This window comes from Eucyclogobius newberryi, unplaced genomic scaffold (genome assembly GCF_026437365.1).
Source record: "Eucyclogobius newberryi isolate DKJ021-1_F unplaced genomic scaffold, fEucNew1.0.hap1 SCAF_11, whole genome shotgun sequence".
NCBI lineage: Eukaryota > Metazoa > Chordata > Actinopteri > Gobiiformes > Gobiidae > Eucyclogobius > Eucyclogobius newberryi.
The window spans coordinates 37,283,558-37,308,933 of record NW_027315735.1 but is presented as its reverse complement, the minus strand read 5'-3'; the positions used below and the strand labels follow the sequence as shown (position 1 = coordinate 37,308,933).

The 25,376-nt window shown below is 46.3% G+C and overlaps 1 protein-coding gene across 3 annotated transcripts in view; it reads left to right on the top strand.

Annotated features, from left to right (window-relative positions):
- The window catches only part of vipas39 (VPS33B interacting protein, apical-basolateral polarity regulator, spe-39 homolog), a 32,731-nt gene extending 18,102 nt beyond the window's left edge, over nucleotides 1-14,629 (top strand). For 2 of the 3 annotated variants that reach the window (XM_072440058.1, XM_072440057.1), the window contains exons 10-19: nucleotides 2,576-2,678; nucleotides 4,055-4,082; nucleotides 4,188-4,261; nucleotides 5,270-5,345; nucleotides 6,357-6,491; nucleotides 6,734-6,775; nucleotides 9,626-9,802; nucleotides 13,605-13,694; nucleotides 13,783-13,887; nucleotides 14,563-14,629. In XM_072440058.1, the coding sequence (XP_072296159.1) occupies nucleotides 2,576-2,678; nucleotides 4,055-4,082; nucleotides 4,188-4,261; nucleotides 5,270-5,345; nucleotides 6,357-6,491; nucleotides 6,734-6,775; nucleotides 9,626-9,802; nucleotides 13,605-13,694; nucleotides 13,783-13,887; nucleotides 14,563-14,583 (851 nt within the window). In that variant the 3' untranslated portion in view covers nucleotides 14,584-14,629. The remainder of the gene's footprint in view (nucleotides 1-2,575; nucleotides 2,679-4,054; nucleotides 4,083-4,187; nucleotides 4,262-5,269; nucleotides 5,346-6,356; nucleotides 6,492-6,733; nucleotides 6,776-9,625; nucleotides 9,803-13,604; nucleotides 13,695-13,782; nucleotides 13,888-14,562) is intronic. The other variant, XM_072440059.1, reaches the window with a different exon arrangement.
- The last annotated feature ends 10,747 nt before the right edge of the window (nucleotides 14,630-25,376 follow it).

The following is a 25,376-nucleotide window of genomic DNA, read 5'->3' as shown; positions in this document are numbered from 1 at the left end:
GGTTGACATGTTTGACTGTTGATGGTTCACATGTTTGACTGTTGATGGTTCACATGTTTGACTGTTGATGGTTCACATGTTTGACTGTTGATGGTTGACATGTTTGACTGTTGATGGTTGACATGTTTGACTGTTGATGGTTGACATGTTTGACTGTTGATGGTTGACATGTTTGACTGTTGATGGTTGACATGTTTGACTGTTGATGGTTGACATGTTTGACTGTTGATGGTTCACATGTTTGATTGTTGATGGTTCACATGTTTGACCTGTTGATGTTTGACCTGTTGATGTTTGACCTGTTGATGGTTCACATGTTTGACTGTTGATGGTTCACATGTTTGATTGTTGATGGTTCACATGTTTGACCTGTTGATGGTTCACATGTTTGACCTGTTGATAGTTCACATGTTTGACCTGTTGATGGTTCACATGTTTGACCTGTTGATGTTTGACCTGTTGATGGTTGACATGTTTGACTGTTGATGGTTGACATGTTTGACTGTTGATGGTTGACATGTTTGACTGTTGATGGTTCACATGTTTGACTGTTGATGGTTGACATGTTTGACTGTTGATGGTTCACATGTTTGACTGTTGATGGTTGACATGTTTGACTGTTGATGGTTGACATGTTTGACTGTTGATGGTTGACATGTTTGACTGTTGATGGTTGACATGTTTGACTGTTGATGGTTGACATGTTTGACTGTTGATGGTTGACATGTTTGACTGTTGATGGTTCACATGTTTGACTGTTGATGGTTCACATGTTTGACTGTTGTTGGTTCACATGTTTGACTGTTGATGGTTCACATCTTTGACTGTTGATGGTTCACATCTTTGACTGTTGATGGTTCACATCTTTGACTGTTGATGGTTCACATCTTTGACTGTTGATGGTTCACATCTTTGACTGTTGATGGTTCACATCTTTGACTGTTGATGGTTCACATCTTTGACTGTTGATGGTTCACATGTTTAATTGTTGATGGTTCACATCTTTGACTGTTGATGGTTCACATGTTTAATTGTTGATGGTTCACATGTTTGACTGTTGATGGTTCACATGTTTGACTGTTGATGGTTCACATGTTTGACCTGTTGATGGTTCACATGTTTGACCTGTTGATGGTTCACATGTTTGACTGTTGATGGTTCACATGTTTGACTGTTGATGGTTCACATGTTTGACTGTTGATGGTTCACATGTTTGACTGTTGATGGTTCACATGTTTGACTGTTGATGGTTGACATGTTTGACTGTTGATGGTTGACATGTTTGACTGTTGATGGTTGACATGTTTGACTGTTGATGGTTGACATGTTTGACTGTTGATGGTTGACATGTTTGACTGTTGATGGTTGACATGTTTGACTGTTGATGGTTGACATGTTTGACTGTTGATGGTTCACATGTTTGACTGTTGATGGTTCACATGTTTGACTGTTGATGGTTGACATGTTTGACTGTTGATGGTTGACATGTTTGACTGTTGATGGTTGACATGTTTAATTGTTGATGGTTCACATGTTTGACTGTTGATGGTTGACATGTTTGACTGTTGATGGTTGACATGTTTGACTGTTGATGGTTGACATGTTTGACTGTTGATGGTTGACATGTTTGACTGTTGATGGTTGACATGTTTGACTGTTGATGGTTGACATGTTTGACTGTTGATGGTTGACATGTTTGACTGTTGATGGTTGACATGTTTGACTGTTGATGGTTGACATGTTTGACTGTTGATGGTTGACATGTTTGACTGTTGATGGTTCACATGTTTGACTGTTGATGGTTCACATGTTTGACTGTTGATGGTTCACATGTTTGACTGTTGATGGTTGACATGTTTGACTGTTGATGGTTGACATGTTTGACTGTTGATGGTTCACATGTTTGACTGTTGATGGTTGACATGTTTGACTGTTGATGGTTGACATGTTTGACTGTTGATGGTTCAAATGTTTGACTGTTGATGGTTCAAATGTTTGACTGTTGATGGTTGACATGTTTGACTGTTGATGGTTCACATGTTTGACTGTTGATGGTTCACATGTTTGACTGTTGATGGTTCACATGTTTGACTGTTGATGGTTCACATGTTTGACTGTTGATGGTTCACATGTTTGACTGTTGATGGTTCACATGTTTGACTGTTGATGGTTCACATGTTTGACTGTTGATGGTTCACATGTTTGACTGTTGATGGTTCACATGTTTGACTGTTGATGGTTGACATGTTTGACTGTTGATGGTTCACATGTTTGACTGTTGATGGTTCACATCTTTGACTGTTGATGGTTGACATGTTTGACTGTTGATGGTTCACATGTTTGACTGTTGATGGTTGACATGTTTGACTGTTGATGGTTCACATGTTTGACTGTTGATGGTTCACATCTTTGACTGTTGATGGTTCACATCTTTGACTGTTGATGGTTCTGATGTGTCTTTATCATTAGGGTTAATAGGTTTCTCTGTGATTGGCTGATCTGTTCTGATCAGTATTTCTCTCCCTATCTCTGATTGGTTCATCCTTTTTTGGTCCTGGTCCTGGTCCTGGTCCAGAGGTCTTGTTCCGGGAGCTGGAGTCCAGACAAACAGCTCTGAGACACTTCATCCATTTCCTCACAGAGACTCACGAACAGAGACTTCTTCTGGACCTGCTCAGGTTAGTCCTGGTTTAGTCCCGGTTTAGTCCCGGTTTAGTCCCGGTTTAGTCCTGGTTCAGACCTGGTTCAGACCTGGTTTAGGCCTGGTTTAGGCCTGGTTTAGGCCTGGTTTAGACCTGGTTTAGACCTGGTTCAGACCTGGTGTAGTCCTGGTGTAGTCCTGGTTTAGTCCTGGTTTAGTCCTGGTTTAGTCCTGGTTTAGTCCTGGTTTAGGCCTGGTTTAGGCCTGCTTTAGGCCTGGTTTAGGCCTGGTTTAGGCCTGCTTTAGGCCTGGTTTAGACCTGGTTTAGGCCTGGTTTAGACCTGGTTTAGGCCTGGTTTAGGCCTGGTTTAGGCCTGGTTTAGGCCTGCTTTAGGCCTGCTTTAGTCCTGGTTTAGACCTGGTTTAGGCCTGGTTTAGGCCTGGTTTAGGCCTGGTTTAGGCCTGGTTTAGACCTGGTTTAGGCCTGGTTTAGACCTGGTTTAGGCCTGGTTTAGGCCTGGTTTAGACCTGGTTTAGACCTGGTTTAGGCCTGGTTTAGGCCTGGTTTAGACCTGGTTTAGTCCTGGTTTAGACCTGGTTTAGGCCTGGTTTAGGCCTGCTTTAGGCCTGGTTTAGGCCTGCTTTAGGCCTGGTTTAGACCTGGTTTAGGCCTGGTTTAGACCTGGTTTAGGCCTGGTTTAGGCCTGGTTTAGGCCTGGTTTAGGCCTGCTTTAGGCCTGCTTTAGTCCTGGTTTAGACCTGGTTTAGGCCTGGTTTAGGCCTGGTTTAGGCCTGGTTTAGGCCTGGTTTAGACCTGGTTTAGGCCTGGTTTAGGCCTGGTTTAGACCTGGTTTAGGCCTGGTTTAGGCCTGGTTTAGGCCTGGTTTAGACCTGGTTTAGTCCTGGTTTAGACCTGGTTTAGGCCTGGTTTAGGCCTGCTTTAGGCCTGGTTTAGACCTGGTTTAGGCCTGGTTTAGGCCTGGTTTAGGCCTGGTTTAGGCCTGCTTTAGGCCTGGTTTAGACCTGGTTTAGGCCTGGTTTAGGCCTGGTTTAGGCCTGGTTTAGGCCTGGTTTAGGCCTGGTTTAGACCTGGTTTAGGCCTGGTTTAGGCCTGGTTTAGACCTGGTTTAGGCCTGGTTTAGGCCTGGTTTAGGCCTGGTTTAGACCTGGTTTAGGCCTGGTTTAGGCCTGGTTTAGGCCTGGTTTAGACCTGGTTTAGGCCTGGTTTAGACCTGGTTTAGGCCTGGTTTAGGCCTGGTTTAGGCCTGGTTTAGACCTGGTTTAGGCCTGGTTTAGGCCTGGTTTAGACCTGGTTTAGGCCTGGTTTAGGCCTGGTTTAGGCCTGGTTTAGACCTGGTTTAGGCCTGGTTTAGGCCTGGTTTAGGCCTGGTTTAACACTTCTCTCTCTCTTAGGGCTCTGGGCCGTGTAGAAGACTTTGCTGTAAGTATTCTTCAGACGCAGCCGTCACAAAGCTCTGCGCTGTGATTGGTGCGTCAGAGAGTGTCCTGGGCTGTGATTGGTTGATTCAAACTTGTTTCTCCACAGTTGCTTCAGTACAAAGAATGTTTGAACATCAGCGACGAGAACAAGAGACGAGACTTTCTCAAGTCCTGCATCAGGTCAGACCCTAAACCTGTTCAGATCCTGTTCTAGACCTGTTCAGATCCTGCTCTAAACCTGTTCAGATCCTGTTCTAGACCTGTTCAGATCCTGCTCTAAACCTGTTCAGATCCTGCTCTAGACCTGTTCAGATCCTGCTCTAGACCTGTTCAGATCCTGTTCTAGACCTGTTCAGATCCTGCTCTAAACCTGTTCAGATCCTGCTCTAAACCTGTTCAGATCCTGCTCTAAACCTGTTCAGATCCTGCTCTAGACCTGTTCAGATCCTGCTCTAGACCTGTTCAGATCCTGCTCTAAACCTGTTCAGATCCTGCTCTAGACCTGTTCAGATCCTGCTCTAAACCTGTTCAGATCCTGCTCTAGACCTGTTCAGATCCTGCTCTAAACCTGTTCAGATCCTGCTCTAAACCTGTTCAGATCCTGCTCTAAACCTGTTCAGATCCTGCTCTAGACCTGTTCAGATCCTGCTCTAGACCTGTTCAGATCCTGCTCTAAACCTGTTCAGATCCTGCTCTAAACCTGTTCAGATCCTGCTCTAAACCTGTTCAGATCCTGCTCTAGACCTGTTCAGATCCTGCTCTAGACCTGTTCAGATCCTGCTCTAGACCTGTTCAGATCCTGCTCTAAACCTGTTCAGATCCTGCTCTAAACCTGTTCAGATCCTGCTCTAAACCTGTTCAGATCCTGCTCTAGACCTGTTCAGATCCTGCTCTAGACCTGTTCAGATCCTGCTCTAGACCTGTTCAGATCCTGCTCTAGACCTGTTCAGATCCTGCTCTAGACCTGTTCAGATCCTGCTCTAGACCTGTTCAGATCCTGCTCTAGACCTGTTCAGATCCTGCTCTAGACCTGTTCAGATCCTGCTCTAGACCTGTTCAGATCCTGCTCTAGACCTGTTCAGATCCTGCTCTAAACCTGTTCAGATCCTGCTCTAGACCTGTTCAGATCCTGCTCTAGACCTGTTCAGATCCTGCTCTAGACCTTTTTCTGTGCTCTTATTGTGACAGTCTTCCGTTTCCTGTGGAGGATGCAGCTCTGGTTCAGGATCACTTCACACTGTTGGAACGACAGATCATCATCGAGGTCAGACTTTAGTCCTGGTTTAGTCCTGCTTTAGTCCTGGTTTAGTCCTGGTTTAGTCCTGCTTTAGTCCTGCTTTAGTCCTGGTTTAGTCCTGGTTTAGTCCTGGTTTAGTCCTGCTTTAGTCCTGCTTTAGTCCTGCTTTAGTCCTGCTTTAGTCCTGCTTTAGTCCTGCTTTAGTCCTGCTTTAGACCTGCTTTAGTCCTGCTTTAGTCCTGCTTTAGTCCTGCTTTAGTCCTGCTTTAGTCCTGCTTTAGTCCTGGTTTAGTTTATAACAAAGACATTCATCAAATCAAAATGTCAGAAAAGAATAAAATATTTAATCAATAAAACACTTGATTCTTAAATATTCTCAGAAGCTTCAGTCACAGATTTTCGCATGTATTTGGTTAAAAATGTGTTTAAAATTCTCAATAATCTGCAGTATTTGTAATCAGCCGTATTTGTAATCTGGAGTATTTGTAATCTGCAGTATTAGTAATCTGCAGTATTTGTACTTCTTCAGTATTTGTACTTCTGCAGTATTTGTAATCTGCAGTATTTGTACTTCTGCAGTATTTGTAATCTGCAGTATTTGTACTTCTGCAGTATTTGTACTTCTGCAGTATTTGTAATCTGCAGTATTTGTACTTCTGCAGTATTTGTACTTCTGCAGTATTTGTAATCTGCAGTATTTGTACTTCTGCAGTATTTGTAATCTGCAGTATTTGTAATCTGCAGTATTTGTAATCTGCAGTATTTGTAATCTGCAGTATTTGTACTTCTGCAGTATTTGTAATCTGCAGTATTTGTAATCTGCAGTATTTGTACTTCTGCAGTATTTGTAATCTGCAGTATTTGTACTTCTGCAGTATTTGTAATCTGCAGTATTTGTAATCTGCAGTATTTGTAATCTGCAGTATTTGTACTTCTGCAGTATTTGTAATCTGCAGTATTTGTACTTCTGCAGTATTTGTAATCTGCAGTATTTGTAATCTGCAGTATTTGTAATCTGCAGTATTTGTACTTCTGCAGGCGGCCGACTCTCAGGCAGAAAAGAACGGGAAAGTGGAGCTTTTCCAGAAGTTTCCCAGAAAAGCTTCAATTCTGAACATGCCTTTGATCACCACTTTGTACTACTGCGTGTACTACCACTACTGCGATTCTGAGGTACTTCTACTGCGTGTACTACCACTACTGCGATTCTGAGGTACTTCTACTGCGTGTACTACCACTACTGCGATTCTGAGGTACTTCTACTGCTGGTCCTGGTCCTGGTCCTGGTCCTGACTCTGGTCCTGACTCTGGTCCTGACTCTGGTCCTGGTCCTGGTCCTGGTCCTGGTCCTGACTCTGGTCCTGGTCCTGGTCCTGGTCCTGGTCCTGGTCCTGACTTCTTCTCTCTTCCTGCAGAACACCTACACTAGTCCATCAAACCTGCGTCAGACGTTTAAGGTCAGTTCTGTTTCTTTTAAATCACATTTAATATTTCCTCAGTCAGAGGTGTTTTTGGTTTCAGGTCTCGGAGAAGCAGTTTTTCGTCACTTGTTTTTGGTTTCAGGTCTCAGAAGCAGTTCTTCGTCACTTGTTTTTGGTTTCAGGTCTCAGAAGCAGTTCTTCGTCACGTGTTTTTGGTTTCAGGTCTCAGAAGCAGTTCTTCGTCACTTGTTTTTGGTTTCAGGTCTCAGAAGCAGTTCTTCGTCACGTGTTTTTGGTTTCAGGTCTCAGAAGCAGTTCTTCGTCACGTGTTTTTGGTTTCAGGTCTCAGAAGCAGTTCTTCGTCACGTTTTTTTGGTTTCTGGTCTCGGAGAAGCAGTTCTTCGTCACGTGTTTTTGGTTTCAGGTCTCGGAGAAGCAGTTCTTCGTCACTTGTTTTTGGTTTCAGGTCTCAGAAGCAGTTCTTCGTCACGTGTTTTTTGTTTCAGGTCTCGGAGAAGCAGTTTTTCGTCACTTGTTTTTGGTTTCAGGTCTCAGAAGCAGTTCTTCGTCACTTGTTTTTGGTTTCAGGTCTCAGAAGCAGTTCTTCGTCACGTGTTTTTGGTTTCAGGTCTCGGAGAAGCAGTTTTTCGTCACGTGTTTTTGGTTTCAGGTCTCAGAAGCAGTTCTTCGTCACGTGTTTTTGGTTTCAGGTCTCAGAAGCAGTTCTTCATCACGTGTTTTTGGTTTCAGGTCTCAGAAGCAGTTCTTCGTCACGTGTTTTTGGTTTCAGGTCTCAGAGAAGCAGTTCTTCGTCACGTTTTTTTGGTTTCAGGTCTCGGAGAAGCAGTTCTTCGTCACGTGTTTTTGGTTTCAGGTCTCGGAGAAGCAGTTCTTCGTCACTTGTTTTTGGTTTCAGGTCTCAGAAGCAGTTCTTCGTCACGTCTTTTTGGTTTCAGGTCTCGGAGAAGCAGTTCTTCGTCACGTGTTTTTGGTTTCAGGTCTCAGAAGCAGTTCTTCGTCACTTGTTTTTGGTTTCAGGTCTCAGAAGCAGTTCTTCGTCACGTGTTTTTGGTTTCAGGTCTCGGAGAAGCAGTTTTTCGTCACGTGTTTTTGGTTTCAGGTCTCAGAAGCAGTTCTTCGTCACGTGTTTTTGGTTTCAGGTCTCAGAAGCAGTTCTTCATCACGTGTTTTTGTTTTCAGGTCTCAGAAGCAGTTCTTCGTCACGTGTTTTTGGTTTCAGGTCTCAGAGAAGCAGTTCTTCGTCACGTTTTTTTGGTTTCAGGTCTCGGAGAAGCAGTTCTTCGTCACGTGTTTTTGGTTTCAGGTCTCGGAGAAGCAGTTCTTCGTCACTTGTTTTTGGTTTCAGGTCTCAGAAGCAGTTCTTCGTCACGTCTTTTTGGTTTCAGGTCTCGGAGAAGCAGTTCTTCGTCACGTGTTTTTGGTTTCAGGTCTCAGAAGCAGTTTTTCGTCACGTGTTTTTGGTTTCAGGTCTCAGAGAAGCAGTTCTTCGTCACGTGTTTTTGGTTTCAGGTCTCAGAGAAGCAGTTCTTCGTCACGTTTTTTTGGTTTCAGGTCTCGGAGAAGCAGTTTTTCGTCACTTGTTTTTGGTTTCAGGTCTCAGAAGCAGTTCTTCGTCACTTGTTTTTGGTTTCAGGTCTCAGAAGCAGTTCTTCGTCACGTGTTTTTGGTTTCAGGTCTCGGAGAAGCAGTTTTTCGTCACGTGTTTTTGGTTTCAGGTCTCAGAAGCAGTTCTTCGTCACGTGTTTTTGGTTTCAGGTCTCAGAAGCAGTTCTTCATCACGTGTTTTTGGTTTCAGGTCTCAGAAGCAGTTCTTCGTCACGTGTTTTTGGTTTCAGGTCTCAGAGAAGCAGTTCTTCGTCACGTTTTTTTGGTTTCAGGTCTCGGAGAAGCAGTTCTTCGTCACGTGTTTTTGGTTTCAGGTCTCGGAGAAGCAGTTCTTCGTCACTTGTTTTTGGTTTCAGGTCTCAGAAGCAGTTCTTCGTCACGTCTTTTTGGTTTCAGGTCTCGGAGAAGCAGTTCTTCGTCACGTGTTTTTGGTTTCAGGTCTCAGAAGCAGTTCTTCGTCACTTGTTTTTGGTTTCAGGTCTCAGAAGCAGTTCTTCGTCACGTGTTTTTGGTTTCAGGTCTCGGAGAAGCAGTTTTTCGTCACGTGTTTTTGGTTTCAGGTCTCAGAAGCAGTTCTTCGTCACGTGTTTTTGGTTTCAGGTCTCAGAAGCAGTTCTTCATCACGTGTTTTTGGTTTCAGGTCTCAGAAGCAGTTCTTCGTCACGTGTTTTTGGTTTCAGGTCTCAGAGAAGCAGTTCTTCGTCACGTTTTTTTGGTTTCAGGTCTCGGAGAAGCAGTTCTTCGTCACGTGTTTTTGGTTTCAGGTCTCGGAGAAGCAGTTCTTCGTCACTTGTTTTTGGTTTCAGGTCTCAGAAGCAGTTCTTCGTCACGTCTTTTTGGTTTCAGGTCTCGGAGAAGCAGTTCTTCGTCACGTGTTTTTGGTTTCAGGTCTCAGAAGCAGTTTTTCGTCACGTGTTTTTGGTTTCAGGTCTCAGAGAAGCAGTTCTTCGTCACGTGTTTTTGGTTTCAGGTCTCAGAGAAGCAGTTCTTCGTCACGTTTTTTTGGTTTCAGGTCTCGGAGAGGCAGTTCTTCGTCACGTGTTTTTGGTTTCAGGTCTCGGAGAAGCAGTTCTTCGTCACTTGTTTTTGGTTTCAGGTCTCAGAAGCAGTTCTTCGTCACGTCTTTTTGGTTTCAGGTCTCGGAGAAGCAGTTCTTCGTCACGTGTTTTTGGTTTCAGGTCTCAGAAGCAGTTTTTCGTCACGTGTTTTTGGTTTCAGGTCTCAGAGAAGCAGTTCTTCGTCACGTGTTTTTGGTTTCAGGTCTCAGAGAAGCAGTTCTTCGTCACGTGTCTTTCCGCTCTATCGAAGCTTCGTTCTTGGTCTGCGGTGGATTCTCTGTTTCAGTCTCGTTCGTGGCTCGGCTTCAGTCGTAAAAAGTCTCCGCTGAGCTTCAGCCGTGTGGTTGACGTGCTGCACAAGAACTCCGCCCCCACACACGTAAGCCCGCCCTCACATACTTGCCCTCACATACTTAAGCCACACCCTCATACAAATAGGCCCCGCCCTCACAAACATAACTCCCGATAACTGTTGCTTATTAAAAAATTGTCCAATTCCAAATATTCTTAGTCCTGGTTTACTCCTGGTTCAGTCCTGGTTTACACCTGGTTTACTCCTGGTTCAGTCCTGGTTTACACCTGGTTTACTCCTGGTTCAGTCCTGGTTTACACCTGGTTTACTCCTGGTTCAGTCCTGGTTTACACCTGGTTTACTCCTGGTTCAGTCCTGGTTTACACCTGGTTTTACTCCTGGTTGAGTCCTTGTTTACTCCTGGTTCAGTCCTGGTTTACACCTGGTTTACTCCTGGTTCAGTCCTGGTTTACACCTGGTTTACTCCTGGTTCAGTCCTGGTTTACACCTGGTTTACCCCTGGTTCAGTCCTGGTTTACACCTGGTTTTACTCCTGGTTCAGTCCTGGTTTACACCTGGTTTTACTCCTGGTTCAGTCCTGGTTTACACCTGGTTTACTCTTGGTTCAGTCCTGGTTTACACCTGGTTAACTCTTGGTTCAGTCCTGGTTTACACCTGGTTCAGTCCTGGTTTACACCTGGTTTAGTCCTGGTTTTGTCCTGGTTTAGTCCTGGTTTAGTCCTGGTTTACACCTGGTTTAGTTCTGGTTTAGTCCTGGTTTAGTCCTGGTTTTGTCCTGGTTTAGTCCTGGTTTAGTCCTGGTTTAGTCCTGGTTTAGTCCTGGTTTACACCTGGTTTAGTCCTGGTTTACACCTGGTTTAGTCCTGGTTTACACCTGGTTTAGTCCTGGTTTACACCTGGTTTACACCTGGTTTAGTCCTGGTTTAGTCCTGGTTTACACCTGGTTTACACCTGGTTTAGTCCTGGTTTACACCTGGTTTAGTCCTGGTTTAGTCCTGGTTTACACCTGGTTTAGTCCTGCTTTACACCTGGTTTACACCTGGTTTAGTCCTGGTTTACACCTGGTTTACACCTGGTTTAGTCCTGGTTTACACCTGGTTTAGTCCTGGTTTAGTCCTGGTTTACACCTGGTTTAGTCCTGGTTTAGTCCTGGTATAGTCCTGGTTTACACCTGGTTTACACCTGGTTTAGTCCTGGTTTACACCTGGTTTACACCTGGTTTAGTCCTGGTTTACACCTGGTTTACACCTGGTTTAGTCCTGGTTTACACCTGGTTTAGTCCTGGTTTACACCTGGTTTAGTCCTGGTTTAGTCCTGGTTTACACCTGGTTTAGTCCTGGTTTACACCTGGTTTAGTCCTGGTTTAGTCCTGGTTTACACCTGGTTTAGTCCTGGTTTAGTCCTGGTTTAGTCCTGGTTTACACCTGGTTTAGTCCTGGTTTACACCTGGTTTACACCTGGTTTAGTCCTGGTTTACACCTGGTTTACACCTGGTTTACACCTGGTTTAGACCTGGTTTAGACCTGGTTTACACCTGGTTTAGTCCTGGTTTACACCTGGTTTACACCTGGTTTAGTCCTGGTTTAGACCTGGTTTAGACCTGGTTTAGACCTGGTTTAGACCTGGTTTAGACCTGGCTTACACCTGGTTTAGTCCTGGTTTAGTCCTGGTTTAGTCCTGGTTTAGTCCTGGTATACACCTGGTTTACACCTGGTTTAGTCCTGGTTTACACCTGGTTTAGTCCTGGTTTAGTCCTGGTTTAGTCCTGGTTTACACCTGTTTTAGTCCTGGTTTACACCTGTTTTAGTCCTGGTTTACACCTGGTTTAGTCCTGGTTTACACCTGGTTTACACCTGGTTTAGTCCTGGTTTACACCTGGTTTAGTCCTGGTTTAGTCCTGGTTTACACCTGGTTTACACCTGGTTTAGTCCTGGTTTAGGACTAAACCAGGTGTAAACCAGGACTAAACCAGGACTAAACCAGGTGTAAACCAGGTGTAAACCAGGATTAGTCCTGGTTTACACCTGGTTTACACCTGGTTTAGTCCTGCTTTACACCTGGTTTAGTCCTGGTTTACACCTGGTTTAGTCCTGGTTTACACCTGGTTTACACCTGGTTTACACCTGGTTTAGTCCTGGTTTAGACCTGGTTTAGTCCTGGTTTACACCTGGTTTAGTCCTGGTTTAGTCCTGGTTTAGTCCTGGTTTAGTCCTGGTTTAGTCCTGGTTTAGACCTGGTTTAGACCTGGTTTAGTCCTAGTTTAGTCCTGGTTTACACCTGGTTTACACCTGGTTTAGTCCTGGTTTAGACCTGGTTTAGTCCTGGTTTACACCTGGTTTACACCTGGTTTAGTCCTGGTTTACACCTGGTTTACACCTGGTTTACACCTGGTTTACACCTGGTTTAGTCCTGGTTTACACCTGGTTTAGACCTGGTTTAGTCCTGGTTTACACCTGGTTTACACCTGGTTTACACCTGGTTTAGACCTGGTTTACACCTGGTTTAGTCCTGGTTTAGTCCTGGTTTAGTCCTGGTTTAGTCCTGGTTTAGACCTGGTTTAGACCTGGTTTAGACCTGGTTTACACCTGGTTTAGTCCTGGTTTAGTCCTGGTTTAGTCCTAGTTTAGTCCTGGTTTAGTCCTGGTTTAGTCCTGGTTTAGACCTGGTTTAGACCTGGTTTAGTCCTGGTTTAGACCTGGTTTAGTCCTGGTTTACACCTGGTTTAGTCCTGGTTTAGTCCTGGTTTACACCTGGTTTACACCTGGTTTACACCTGGTTTAGTCCTGGTTTAGTCCTGGTTTAGTCCTGGTTTAGTCCTGGTTTACACCTGGTTTACAACTGGTTTACACCTGGTTTAGTCCTGGTTTAGTCCTGGTTTACACCTGGTTTAGTCCTGGTTTAGACCTGGTTTAGTCCTGGTTTAGTCCTGGTTTAGTCCTGGTTTACACCTGGTTTAGTCCTGGTTTAGACCTGGTTTAGACCTGGTTTAGACCTGGTTTAGTCCTGGTTTAGTCCTGGTTTAGTCCTGGTTTAGTCCTGGTTTACACCTGGTTTAGTCCTGGTTTAGACCTGGTTTAGACCTGGTTTAGACCTGGTTTAGTCCTGGTTTAGACCTGGTTTAGTCCTGGTTTACACCTGGTTTAGTCCTGGTTTAGACCTGGTTTAGTCCTGGTTTAGACCTGGTTTAGTCCTGGTTTAGTCCTGGTTTAGTCCTGGTTTAGTCCTGGTTTACACCTGGTTTACACCTGGTTTAGTCCTGGATTAGACCTGGTTTAGTCCTGGTTTAGACCTGGTTTAGTCCTGGTTTAGACCTGGTTTAGTCCTGGTTTACACCTGGTTTAGTCCTGGTTTAGACCTGGTTTAGTCCTGGTTTAGACCTGGTTTAGTCCTGGTTTAGTCCTGGTTCAGACCTGGTTTACACCTGGTTTAGTCCTGGTTTAGACCTGGTTTAGTCCTGGTTTAGTCCTGGTTTAGTCCTGGTTTAGTCCTGGTTTAGTCCTGGTTTAGACCTGGTTTAGTCCTGGTTTACACCTGGTTTAGACCTGGTTTAGTCCTGGTTTAGACCTGGTTTAGACCTGGTTTAGTCCTGGTTTAGTCCTGGTTTAGTCCTGGTTTAGACCTGGTTTAGTCCTGGTTTAGACCTGGTTTAGACCTGGTTTAGTCCTGGTTTAGTCCTGGTTTAGTCCTGGTTTAGTCCTGGTTTAGTCCTGGTTTAGTCCTGGTTTAGACCTGGTTTAGTCCTGGTTTACACCTGGTTTAGTCCTGGTTTAGACCTGGTTTAGTCCTGGTTTAGACCTGGTTTAGTCCTGGTTTAGTCCTGGTTTAGTCCTGGTTTAGTCCTGGTTTAGTCCTGGTTTGCTCTCTTCAGGTCTTGGCTCAGTTCGTGGCTCTGGTTGAAGACTCAGATCATCGTTTGACTTTGGCCCAAAAACACAAGTGTCACGACATCGTCATCAACGTGAGTCTCACTCCTCTGCTCTGATTGGCTGTTCTCACTCCTCTGCTCTGATTGGCTGTTCTCACTCCTCTGCTCTGATTGGCTGCAGATCTTTCGGGACCTGAAGGACCGGCAGAACCTGGTCCAGTACCGGACCAAAGTGGACCAAGGATCAGACGAAGACCGAAAGATCCAGGACCTGCTCAACAACTCGGTAAGAACCGTGTGTAGACCATGTGTAGACCATGTGTGGACCATGTGTGGACCATGTGTGGACCGTGTGTAGACCATGTGTGGACCATGTGTGGACCGTGTGTAGACCATGTGTAGGCCGCGTGTGGACCGTGTGTAGGCCGCGTGTGGACCGCGTGTGGACCGTGTGTGGACCGTGTGTGGACCGCGTGTGGACCGTGTGTGGACCGTGTGTGGACCGTGTGTGGACCGTGTGTAGACCGTGTGTAGACCGTGTGTGGACCATGTGTGGACCGTGTGTGGACCGTGTGTGGACCGTGTGTGGACCGTGTGTGGACCGTGTGTGGACCGTGTGTAGGCCGCGTGTGGACCGCGGGTAGGCCGCGTGTGGACCGTGGGTAGGCCGTGTGTGGACCGTGTGTGGACCGTGTGTGGACCGTGTGTAGGCCGCGTGTGGACCGCGGGTAGGCCGTGTGTGGACCGTGTGTAGGCCGCGTGTGGACCATGTGTGGACCGTGTGTGGACCATGTGTGGACCATGTGTGGACCATGTGTGGACCATGTGTGGACCGTGTGTGGACCGCGTGTAGACCGTGTGTAGACCGCGTGTGGACCGTGTGTGGACCGTGTGTGGACCATGTGTGGACCATGTGTGGACCGCGTGTGGACCATGTGTAATAATAAGTCTTGTGTTGCAGCAGATCCGGTGGAAAAACTAAACCAGCTGCTGGATAAAGTGTTTCATGTCAAATGTAAAAATAAAAGACTGAATGTGACGCAACGAGTCTTTATTATAAACCACAGACCGGGACTAGACTAGACCGGGACTAGTCCTAGACCGGGACCGGGACTAGACCGGGACTAGACTAGACCGGGACTAGACTAGACCGGGACTAGACTAGACCGGGACTAGTCCTAGACCGGGACCGGGACTAGACCGGGACTAGACTAGACCGGGACTAGTCCTAGACCGGGACCGGGACTAGACCGGGACTAGACTAGACCGGGACTAGACTAGACCGGGACTAGACTAGACCGGGACTAGACTAGACCGGGACTAGACCGGGACTAGACTAGACCGGGACTAGACCTAGACCGGGACTAGACTAGACCGGGACTAGTCCTAGACCGGACCTAGACCGGGACTAGACCGGGACTAGACTAGACCGGGACTAGTCCTAGACCGGGACTAGTCCTAGACCGGGACTAGTCCTAGACCGGGACTAGTCCTAGACCGGGACTAGTCCTAGACCGGGACTAGTCCTAGACCGGGACTAGACTAGACCGGGACTAGACTAGACCGGGACTAGACTAGACCGGGACTAGACTAGACCGGGACTAGACTAGACCGGGACTAGACTAGACCGGGACTAGACTAGACCGGGACTAGTCCTAGACCGGGACTAGACCTAGACCGGGACTAGACCGGGACTAGACTAGACCGGGACTAGACTAGACCGGGACTAGTCCTAGACCGGGACTAGACCTAGACCGGGACTAGACCGGGACTAGACTAGACCGGGACTAGACTAGACCGGGACTAGACCTAGACCGGGACTAGTCCTAGACCGGGACTAGACTAGACCGGGACTAGTCCTAGACCGGGACTAGTCCTAGACCGGGACTAGACCGGGACTAGTCCTAGACCGGGACTAGACCGGGACTAGACCGGGACTAGACTAGACCGGGACTAGTCCTAGACCGGACCTAGACCGGGACTAGACCGGGACTAGTCCTAGACCGGGACTAGTCCTAGACCGGGACTAGTCCTAGACCGGGACTAGACTAGACCGGGACTAGACCGGGACTAGACCTAGACCAGAACTAAACCAGAACTAAACCAGGACTAAACCAGGACTAGTCCTAAACCAGAACTAAACCAGGACTAAACCAGGACTAGTCCTAAACCAGAACTAAACCAGGACTAAACCAGGACTAGTCCTAAACCTAGACCGGGACTGGACTAGACCGGGACTGGACTAGACCGGGACTGGACTAAACCGGGACTAGACTAGACCGGGACTAGACCGGGACTAGACCGGGACCTGTCCTAGACCGGGACTAGTCCTAGACCGGGACCAGTCCTAGACCGGGACTAGTCCTAGACCGGGACTAGTCCTAGACCGGGACTAGTCCTAGACCGGGACTAGTCCTAGACCGGGACTAGTCCTAGACCGGGACTAGACCTAGACCCGGACTAGACCTAGACCCGGACTAGACCTAGACCCGGACTAGACCGGGACTAGACTAGACCGGGACTAGACTAGACCGGGACTAGACTAGACCGGGACTAGACTAGACCGGGACTAGACTAGACCGGGACTAGACCGGGACTAGACTAGACCGGGACTAGACCGGGACTAGACCTAGACCAGAACTAAACCAGAACTAAACCAGGACTAGTCCTAAACCAGAACTAAACCAGGACTAGTCCTAAACCAGGACTAGTCCTAAACCAGGACTAAACCAGGACTAGTCCTAAACCTAGACTAGACTAAACCGGGACTAGACCGGGACCTGTCCTAGACCAGGACTAGACCAGGACTAAACCAGGACTAATATAGGGTGAGGAGCTCAGTCACACGGAGAAGCTCAGAGTAGAGCCGCTGCTCCTCCACATCGGGCATCTGTCCCGGGGCCTCCTGGACGCCTCCCTCGGGCATGTCCCACTGGGAAGAGGACATGTGTAGACCCGGGACACACTGAAGGGACTATGTCTCACTGGCCTGGGAACACCTCGGGATCCCCCAGAGGAGCTGGAGGAAGTGTCTGGGGAGAGGGAAGTCCCCGCGCAGCACCAGAGACTTCTGCAAAGTGCTGATCTTTGGATATTTCATTTGGGTAGTTTGCATTACAAGTGTGAACTGTTTGTTTGTTTGTTTGTTTGTTTGTTTGTTTGACCCCACAGTTGTTTCCATGTTGCTGGATCCGTCCACAGCAGCTCACTCAGGTTACACCTTTTATCCCCTTTAAAAACAATTCAAACACATTTCTATTCTATATACCATATATTATATACTATATACTAATATTATATACTATTTATTATATATTATAATCTTCACCAAAACACTTAGTTTCCTCCTTTGAGTCCGTTTGATTCACACAAAATCCTCACGAACAAAAACTCACGTCGTCCGTGGTTTATTTCTTTTATTTTGCACAATCAAAAAGACGCTGTCGCGTCCCGCCGCGTCCCGCCGCGTTCCGCCGCGTCCCGTCATGTTCCGTCATGTTTCGCCATGTTCCGCCATGTTCCGTCATGTTCCGTCATGTTCCGCCATGTTCCGTCATGTTCCGCCATGTTCCGTCATGTTCCGTCATGTTCCGTCATGTTTCGCCATGTTCCGCCATGTTCCGTCATGTTCCGTCATGTTCCGCCATGTTCCGCCATGTTCCGCCATGTTCCGTCATGTTCCGTCATGTTCCGTCATGTTCCGTCATGTTCCGTCATGTTTCGCCATGTTCCGTCATGTTCCGTCATGTTCCGTCATGTTTCGCAATGTTCCGTCATGTTCCGCCATGTTCCGTCATGTTCCGTCATGTTCCGTCATGTTCCGCCATGTTCCGTCATGTTCCGTCATGTTCCGTCATGTTCCGTCATGTTCCGTCATGTTCCGTCATGTTCCGCCATGTTCCGTCATGTTCCGCCATGTTCCGCCATGTTCCGTCATGTTCCGTCATGTTTCGCCATGTTCCGTCATGTTCCGTCATGTTCCGCCATGTTCCGTCATGTTCCGTCATGTTCCGCCATGTTCCGCCATGTTCCGTCATGTTCCGTCATGTTCCGTCATGTTCCGCCATGTTCCGTCATGTTCCGTCATGTTCCGTCATGTTCCGTCATGTTCCGCCATGTTCCGTCATGTTCCGCCATGTTCCGTCATGTTCCGTCATGTTCCGTCATGTTCCGTCATGTTCCGTCATGTTCCGTCATGTTCCGCCATGTTCCGTCATGTTCCGCCATGTTCCGTCATGTTCCGCCATGTTCCGCCATGTTCCGCCATGTTCCGTCATGTTCCGTCATGTTCCGTCATGTTCCGTCATGTTCCGTCATGTTCCGCCATGTTCCGCCATGTTCCGCCATGTTCCGTCATGTTCCGCCATGTTCCGTCATGTTCCGTCATGTTCCGTCATGTTCCGCCATGTTCCGTCATGTTCCGTCATGTTCCGTCATGTTCCGTCATGTTCCGTCATGTTCCGCCATGTTCCGCCATGTTCCGCCATGTTCCGCCATGTTCCGCCATGTTCCGCCATGTTCCGTCATGTTCCGTCATGTTCCGTCATGTTCCGCCATGTTCCGCCATGTTCCGCCATGTTCCGTCATGTTCCGTCATGTTCCGTCATGTTCCGTCATGTTCCGTCATGTTCCGTCATGTTCCGTCATGTTCCGTCATGTTCCGTCATGTTCCGCCATGTTCCGCCATGTTCCGCCATGTTCCGTCATGTTCCGTCATGTTCCGCCATGTTCCGTCATGTTCCGCCATGTTCCGTCATGTTCCGTCATGTTCCGTCATGTTCCGTCATGTTCCGTCATGTTCCGTCATGTTCCGTCATGCGCACGTGTCGGTCGCCCTCTGACTTCCATCTCGACCCGTCTCACCTGTTCCCCTTTGACTAATTAAGTTTGACCTACTTCTCTGGCCCCGCCCTCTCCCGCTCTGGCCCCGCCCTCTCCCGCTCTGGCCCCGCCCTCTCCCGCTCTGGCCCCGCCCTCTCCTGCTCCAGACTGAAGCGTGACATAAATTATACATTTAACTTAAGGATTAGAATTTGTAAATAATTAGAACATTAGGAATTTATACTAAAGATTCAGATTATAACCACATGATTTTAATACTTAAACAAAAATACTTTTCTTAATTAATTCCATTATTGCTCTAATATACACTACATACATATTATATAATATATATTATATATATATATAATATATATAATATATATAACGCCCCCTTGAAAATGAAAGTCAGTCCAAAAATGTAATTTGGACAAATCACGTTCTACTTCCCACTAAAGTCATTTATATGAGTTTTGGTTCATGAGGATTTGAAAGATGAAAATATTGACTTCTCTTGTGGCAGGAGCAGATGATGATAATATCATATATATCATATATATGATATATATCATATATATGATATATATGATAAACACGTGACAGATCCACCACTAGAGGGGGATTTAAATTACATCTGAATTAAGATATGAACAAATCAAAACCAACAAAACACTGAAATGTGAGTCACATGATGCAGAACACACATCTATTTATGTATCTACAGACCATGCAGCTGCACAGACCGTGCAGCTGCACAGACCATGCAGCTGTACAGACCATGCAGCTGCACAGACCATGCAGCTGCACAGACCATGCAGCTGTACAGACCATGCAGCTGCACAGACCATGCAGCTGCACAGACCATGCAGCTGTACAGACCATGCAGCTGTAAAATCAAGGCTCCGGACATAATGACCGACGCTAATTTTTCGCCGTTATTATATACTCGGGCGCGCTGTACTACAGTCCACGATTCTGTCTGTAGCGGCGGAAGGCAGCGGAGCACATGTGCGCGCGCGCGCGCGCACACACATGTGTGCGATGCGCTTGTGGGGGAAAAGTAACACAGGAGGACGTTGCAGTATAAATTGTATTAATATATAAATAAATATAGACAAATATTCAAAACAACAAAAAGGTTCCCAGCAAAGTTCTGTTCCTTTGGGTTCTTAAGTTCAGTTTGTAGGATCTCAAAAAAAGGTGAATATATTGCGAGTGAAACAAAAAAAATATTCCAACTTTGGGTCTGTATCCGGGGAAAAAACAAAGAGTGATCCAGATTCTCAGGTCACATGGGTCACTGCCTCCTATCTATATATATATATATATATATATATATATATATATATATATATATATATATATATATATATATATATATATATATATATATATATATATATATATATATATATAATATGCAAAATGTCATGTCATTTGTAAAAACTCTATTGTTTATAGGCCACTCTGAAGGCCAAATAGTCCGAATTCTGCGAAAAGTTTGCGGCTCCGTCGCACAGAGACCGTAAAATCTATCCATAAAATTTGGATAACTTTAGATGCCCCACTTGTCTAGAGGACGTACACCGATTTTGAGGTCGGTGGGCAAAACGCACTAGGAGGAGTTTGTTAAAGTGTGAAACATAAAAATGTGGATATTCGGGAGATTTAGCCGTTTTCCCATAGGGATAACATGGGAGGTTTCTGTCATCGCTACGACTACGCTGTAAAAATTAAGTCATTTGTCTGATTGGCTTTTTTGATCGGGACGGCAAAATAGAATTTTGGGTAAAGTTTAGACAATTTTGGTATAACTAATTTTTGACCTTCAATGTTAATTTAAAGGTCACTCTGTAGGGGGCGCTATCAGGGCCATTTCAATTTTGTCATCATAAACTGGTCCAAACTAGAAAGTTGAACAACTGATTCAAATTTGGTCCTAATCGGACTCGTTTTGATCAAATGGGAGCAATTTTTAGACCTGCAATATTCCAAAATAAGTTGTCCAACTTTGTGGCTGCGCCGCACACAGACCGTAAAAGGTATCTCAAAAAATTGGATAACTTTAGATGCCCCACTTGTCCAGAGGACGTCCGCCGATTTTGAAGTTGGTGGGCAAAACGCCCTAGGAGGAGTTCGTCAAAGTTTGACGTAAACAAAATGGCTAACACAGCTTGTTTTCATTTTCAAAGGAAGATGGCGGCCATAGGGTAAGTCTGGGGGCGTGGCCACAATAATATTTTTTTTTTGTTTGTCCTCACGAGAGGAATGCGTGTCCCGAATTTCGTAGCTTTACGCCAAAGTTGACCTCGGGGCGTCTCCCATAGGCGCAATGTATTTTGACTTTTGCCGGTGGCGCTGTCGCGCCATTTTTTAACGAAAAAAAAAATGGCCCAGAAAAAATCAAATTTTTCGCCGATTCTGAATTTTGGGCAAAGTTTGGTGAGTTTTTGAGCATGTTCAGGGGGTCAAATTAGAGTTCAAAGCGCTGAAGAACAAGAAAAATAATAATAAATATAGCCGCAAGCGGCAATGATCGGCCCTCGCTACGCCGCCGCCACGCCGCAAGAGGAGGGGGCGCTAACGCGCCCCAATTGTCCTTTTATTACGCCTACTGCTGAATCTGTGACGCTGTCACATCTTCTCCCCTTTGTTTTACATCAAAAAGACATTTTATTTTGAATTCTTGGCAAAATGTGCAGCTTTGCCGCACAGACACCGTGACTCTTTGAATGAAAATGTGGATAACGTTTGATGGTCCACCCCTGAAGATGAGTCTTACCAAATTTCAGGTTAATAGGGCTGACGCCCTGAGGGGGAGGAGTTTGTGAAAGTCTAAAGTGTAAACATGTTCTGGCGATTTCCCCATTGGAATAACATGGAAGGTTTCGGTCATCGTTACGGCAACGCCATAACAATTATGACATGAGTCTCATTGACTTTTTTGATGGGGATTCTAAAATTGAGTTGTGTGTCAAATTTCATATAATTTCGCAAAACTAAACATTTAACCTCCATATAAAGTCTGTAGGGGGCGCTGTGGCTCCAAATGAATTTATTTCACTTCAAGTAGGTTTAGGGCAAAGAGTTTAACAACTGATTCTAATTTGACGCAATTCGGACTTTATCTGCGCAAACGGCAGAAATGTAAAATTTGGGAGATTTCTGAAATTCTTGCTACAGTTTGCGGCTTCGCCGCACAGAGACCGTGACAGGGTCAATGTCATTTGGATAACTTTTGATGTCCCACTCCTCAGTAGCATTTTCACCAAATTTCAGCTTTTTAGGGCCAACGCCCTGGGAGGAGTTCGTAAAAGTTTGGAAAAACTCCGAAGTCATGTTTAGCCATTTTTGAAGCAATATGGCCGACATTTGGTTGGGCGGACGGCGTTGCCGTAATAATATTTTTTACTTCTCTTGTCGCCATGTACCTCTGCGCCAAATTTCATGATTCTACGATCAGATTTTTTTTGGGTCATTTCCCATCTCTCAATGCATTTTTGGTACATTTGGGGGCGCTGACGCGCCAATTTTTTTATTTTAGAAAAGGGAAATAGCCAGAATGTAGAGAGGCACGATTTTTAGAGGTGTGAACATTTTTGTGACTTTTCGTCAATGTTCACTGGGTGAAAAATAGGGGGGTTGGTCCCGAGAAGAAGAAGAAGAAAGAAAGAAAGAAAGAATAATATTCCGATGCGAAAACAATGTTTCCCATTTTTCAAATATCATAAACTATACATTTTCGGAAAGCGCTCGCGCTTTCCTACCTCATGGTGTGGGTCCCTGGTCACTGACGGGTACTTTCGATAATTTTGAGTGGGCTCCGCCCACTTTGTGTTTTTGGCCCTCTATACAGTAATAATGTTCAATTTTTGCATCACATGTTTATATGAACGGAACATGCAAGAGATGGGGAACGTATTCGTGAGCTACTTAGCGCAAATGAGTGCTCCAATGTAAAGTGCTCGTTTAGTGCGCACTTTTGTACGGGCTTCGCCCGTTTACAACGGTAATGTTCCATTTTCCTACTACTAATTAGTCTGCACGGGGCGTGCGTGAGGGAGAAGTGTGTTAGTGAGTGTTTGGAAGTGGGCGAGCGCTTCGCGCTCGGTTTGGTGCGCACTGTGGCAGCCGTGCAGCGCGCGGCCTTACGAGGTGAATAGGTAGGTGAATAAGCCTGTCACAGCTTGTGGCGCTCGGGCCTAATAATAATGAAATAAAATATGTTTAGGGGAAAAAATGATATTTTAATTTAAAGATTTAAAATAAAAAATTAAATACAAATTTATTTAATATAAATTTAAAAAATAGAAAATTTGAAATTTAAAAAGAAAACAAACTTGAAAAAATAAAATTAACTAAATAAATACAAATTCCACTGAAGCTGGTTTATCCCCTTTAGTCTCCGACACGTCCCACGTCCAACTTCACGTCCTCTTGTCTCTCTCTCGTCTCCTCTTGTCTCTCTCTCGTCTCCTCTTGTCTCTCTCTCGTCTCCTCTTGTCTCTCTCTCGTCTCCTCTTGTCTCTCTCTCGTCTCCTCTTGTCTCTCTCTCGTCTCCTCTTGTCTCTCTCTCGTCTCCTCTTGTCTCTCTCCTCTTGTCTCTCTCTCGGCTCCTCTTGTCTCTCTCTCGTCTCCTCTTGTCTCTCTCTCGTCTCCTCTTGTCTCTCTCTCGTCTCCTCTTGTCTCTCTCTCGTCTCCTCTTGTCTCTCTCTCGTCTCCTCTTGTCTCTCTCTCGTCTCCTCTTGTCTCTCTCTCCTCTTGTCTCTCTCTCGGCTCCTCTTGTCTCTCTCTCGTCTCCTCTTGTCTCTCTCTCGTCTCCTCTTGTCTCTCTCTCGTCTCCTCTTGTCTCTCTCTCGTCTCCTCTTGTCTCTCTCTCGTCTCCTCTTGTCTCTCTCTCGTCTCCTCTTGTCTCTCTCTCGTCTCCTCTTGTCTCTCTCTCGTCTCCTCTTGTCTCTCTCTCGTCTCCTCTTGTCTCTCTCTCGTCTCCTCTTGTCTCTCTCTCGTCTCCTCTTGTCTCTCTCTCGTCTCCTCTTGTCTCTCTCTCTCTTCTGTGGAAGTTTAGTCCTTACAGACAGCAAGAGGCGAAGATCGTTCTCAAGTTCTTTATTTGATGAAAACAGATAAAAACAGATAAAAACAGATAAAAACAGGTAAAACAGCAGCGTGTTGGTCGTTTTGCAGCTGAGATTCGACTCTTCACAGACTGATCTGTGTTTGCTGTGGCTGTTGTTTGGGTCTGATGAACATGGCCTGAACTTCAATGTGACGTCCACTTTCAGATTGTTTAGACGAGTCCAGAAAATACACAGAAGAGTTCATTGTGACGCATAAGCAGCAAGATCAAGGGTCAGACATGAGGAAGGGTCAGACATGAGGAAGGGTCAGACATGTGGAAGGGTCAGACATGTGGAAGGGTCAGACATGTGGAAGGGTCAGACATGTGGAAGGGTCAGACATGAGGAAGGGTCAGGACATGTGGAAGGGTCAGACATGAGGAAGGGTCAGGACATGTGGAAGGGTCAGACATGAGGAAGGGTCAGGACATGTGGAAGGGTCAGACATGAGGAAGGGTCAGACATGTGGAAGGGTCAGACATGAGGAAGGGTCAGGACATGTGGAAGGGTCAGACATGAGGAAGGGTCAGGACATGTGGAAGGGTCAGACATGAGGAAGGGTCAGACATGTGGAAGGGTCAGACATGTGGAAGGGTCAGACATGTGGAAGGGTCAGACATGAGGAAGGGTCAGACATGAGGAAGGGTCAGACATGTGGAAGGGTCAGACATGTGGAAGGGTCAGACATGTGGAAGGGTCAGACATGTGGAAGGGTCAGGACATGTGGAAGGGTCAGACATGAGGAAGGGTCAGGACATGTGGAAGGGTCAGACATGAGGAAGGGTCAGACATGTGGAAGGGTCAGGACATGTGGAAGGGTCAGACATGAGGAAGGGTCAGGACATGTGGAAGGGTCAGACATGAGGAAGGGTCAGGACATGTGGAAGGGTCAGACATGAGGAAGGGTCAGACATGTGGAAGGGTCAGACATGTGGAAGGGTCAGACATGAGGAAGGGTCAGACATGAGGAAGGGTCAGACATGAGGAAGGGTCAGACATGTGGAAGGGTCAGACATGTGGAAGGGTCAGACATGAGGAAGGGTCAGACATGAGGAAGGGTCAGGACATGTGGAAGGGTCAGACATGTGGAAGGGTCAGACATGAGGAAGGGTCAGGACATGTGGAAGGGTCAGACATGAGGAAGGGTCAGACATGTGGAAGGGTCAGACATGTGGAAGGGTCAGACATGTGGAAGGGTCAGACATGAGGAAGGGTCAGACATGAGGAAGGGTCAGACATGTGGAAGGGTCAGACATGTGGAAGGGTCAGACATGAGGAAGGGTCAGACATGAGGAAGGGTCAGACATGTGGAAGGGTCAGACATGTGGAAGGGTCAGACATGTGGAAGGGTCAGACATGAGGAAGGGTCAGACATGAGGAAGGGTCAGACATGTGGAAGGGTCAGACATGAGGAAGGGTCAGACATGAGGAAGGGTCAGACATGAGGAAGGGTCAGGACATGTGGAAGGGTCAGACATGTGGAAGGGTCAGACATGAGGAAGGGTCAGGACATGTGGAAGGGTCAGACATGAGGAAGGGTCAGACATGTGGAAGGGTCAGACATGTGGAAGGGTCAGACATGAGGAAGGGTCAGACATGAGGAAGGGTCAGACATGTGGAAGGGTCAGACATGTGGAAGGGTCAGACATGAGGAAGGGTCAGACATGAGGAAGGGTCAGACATGTGGAAGGGTCAGACATGTGGAAGGGTCAGACATGTGGAAGGGTCAGACATGTGGAAGGGTCAGACATGAGGAAGGGTCAGACATGAGGAAGGGTCAGACATGTGGAAGGGTCAGACATGAGGAAGGGTCAGACATGTGGAAGGGTCAGACATG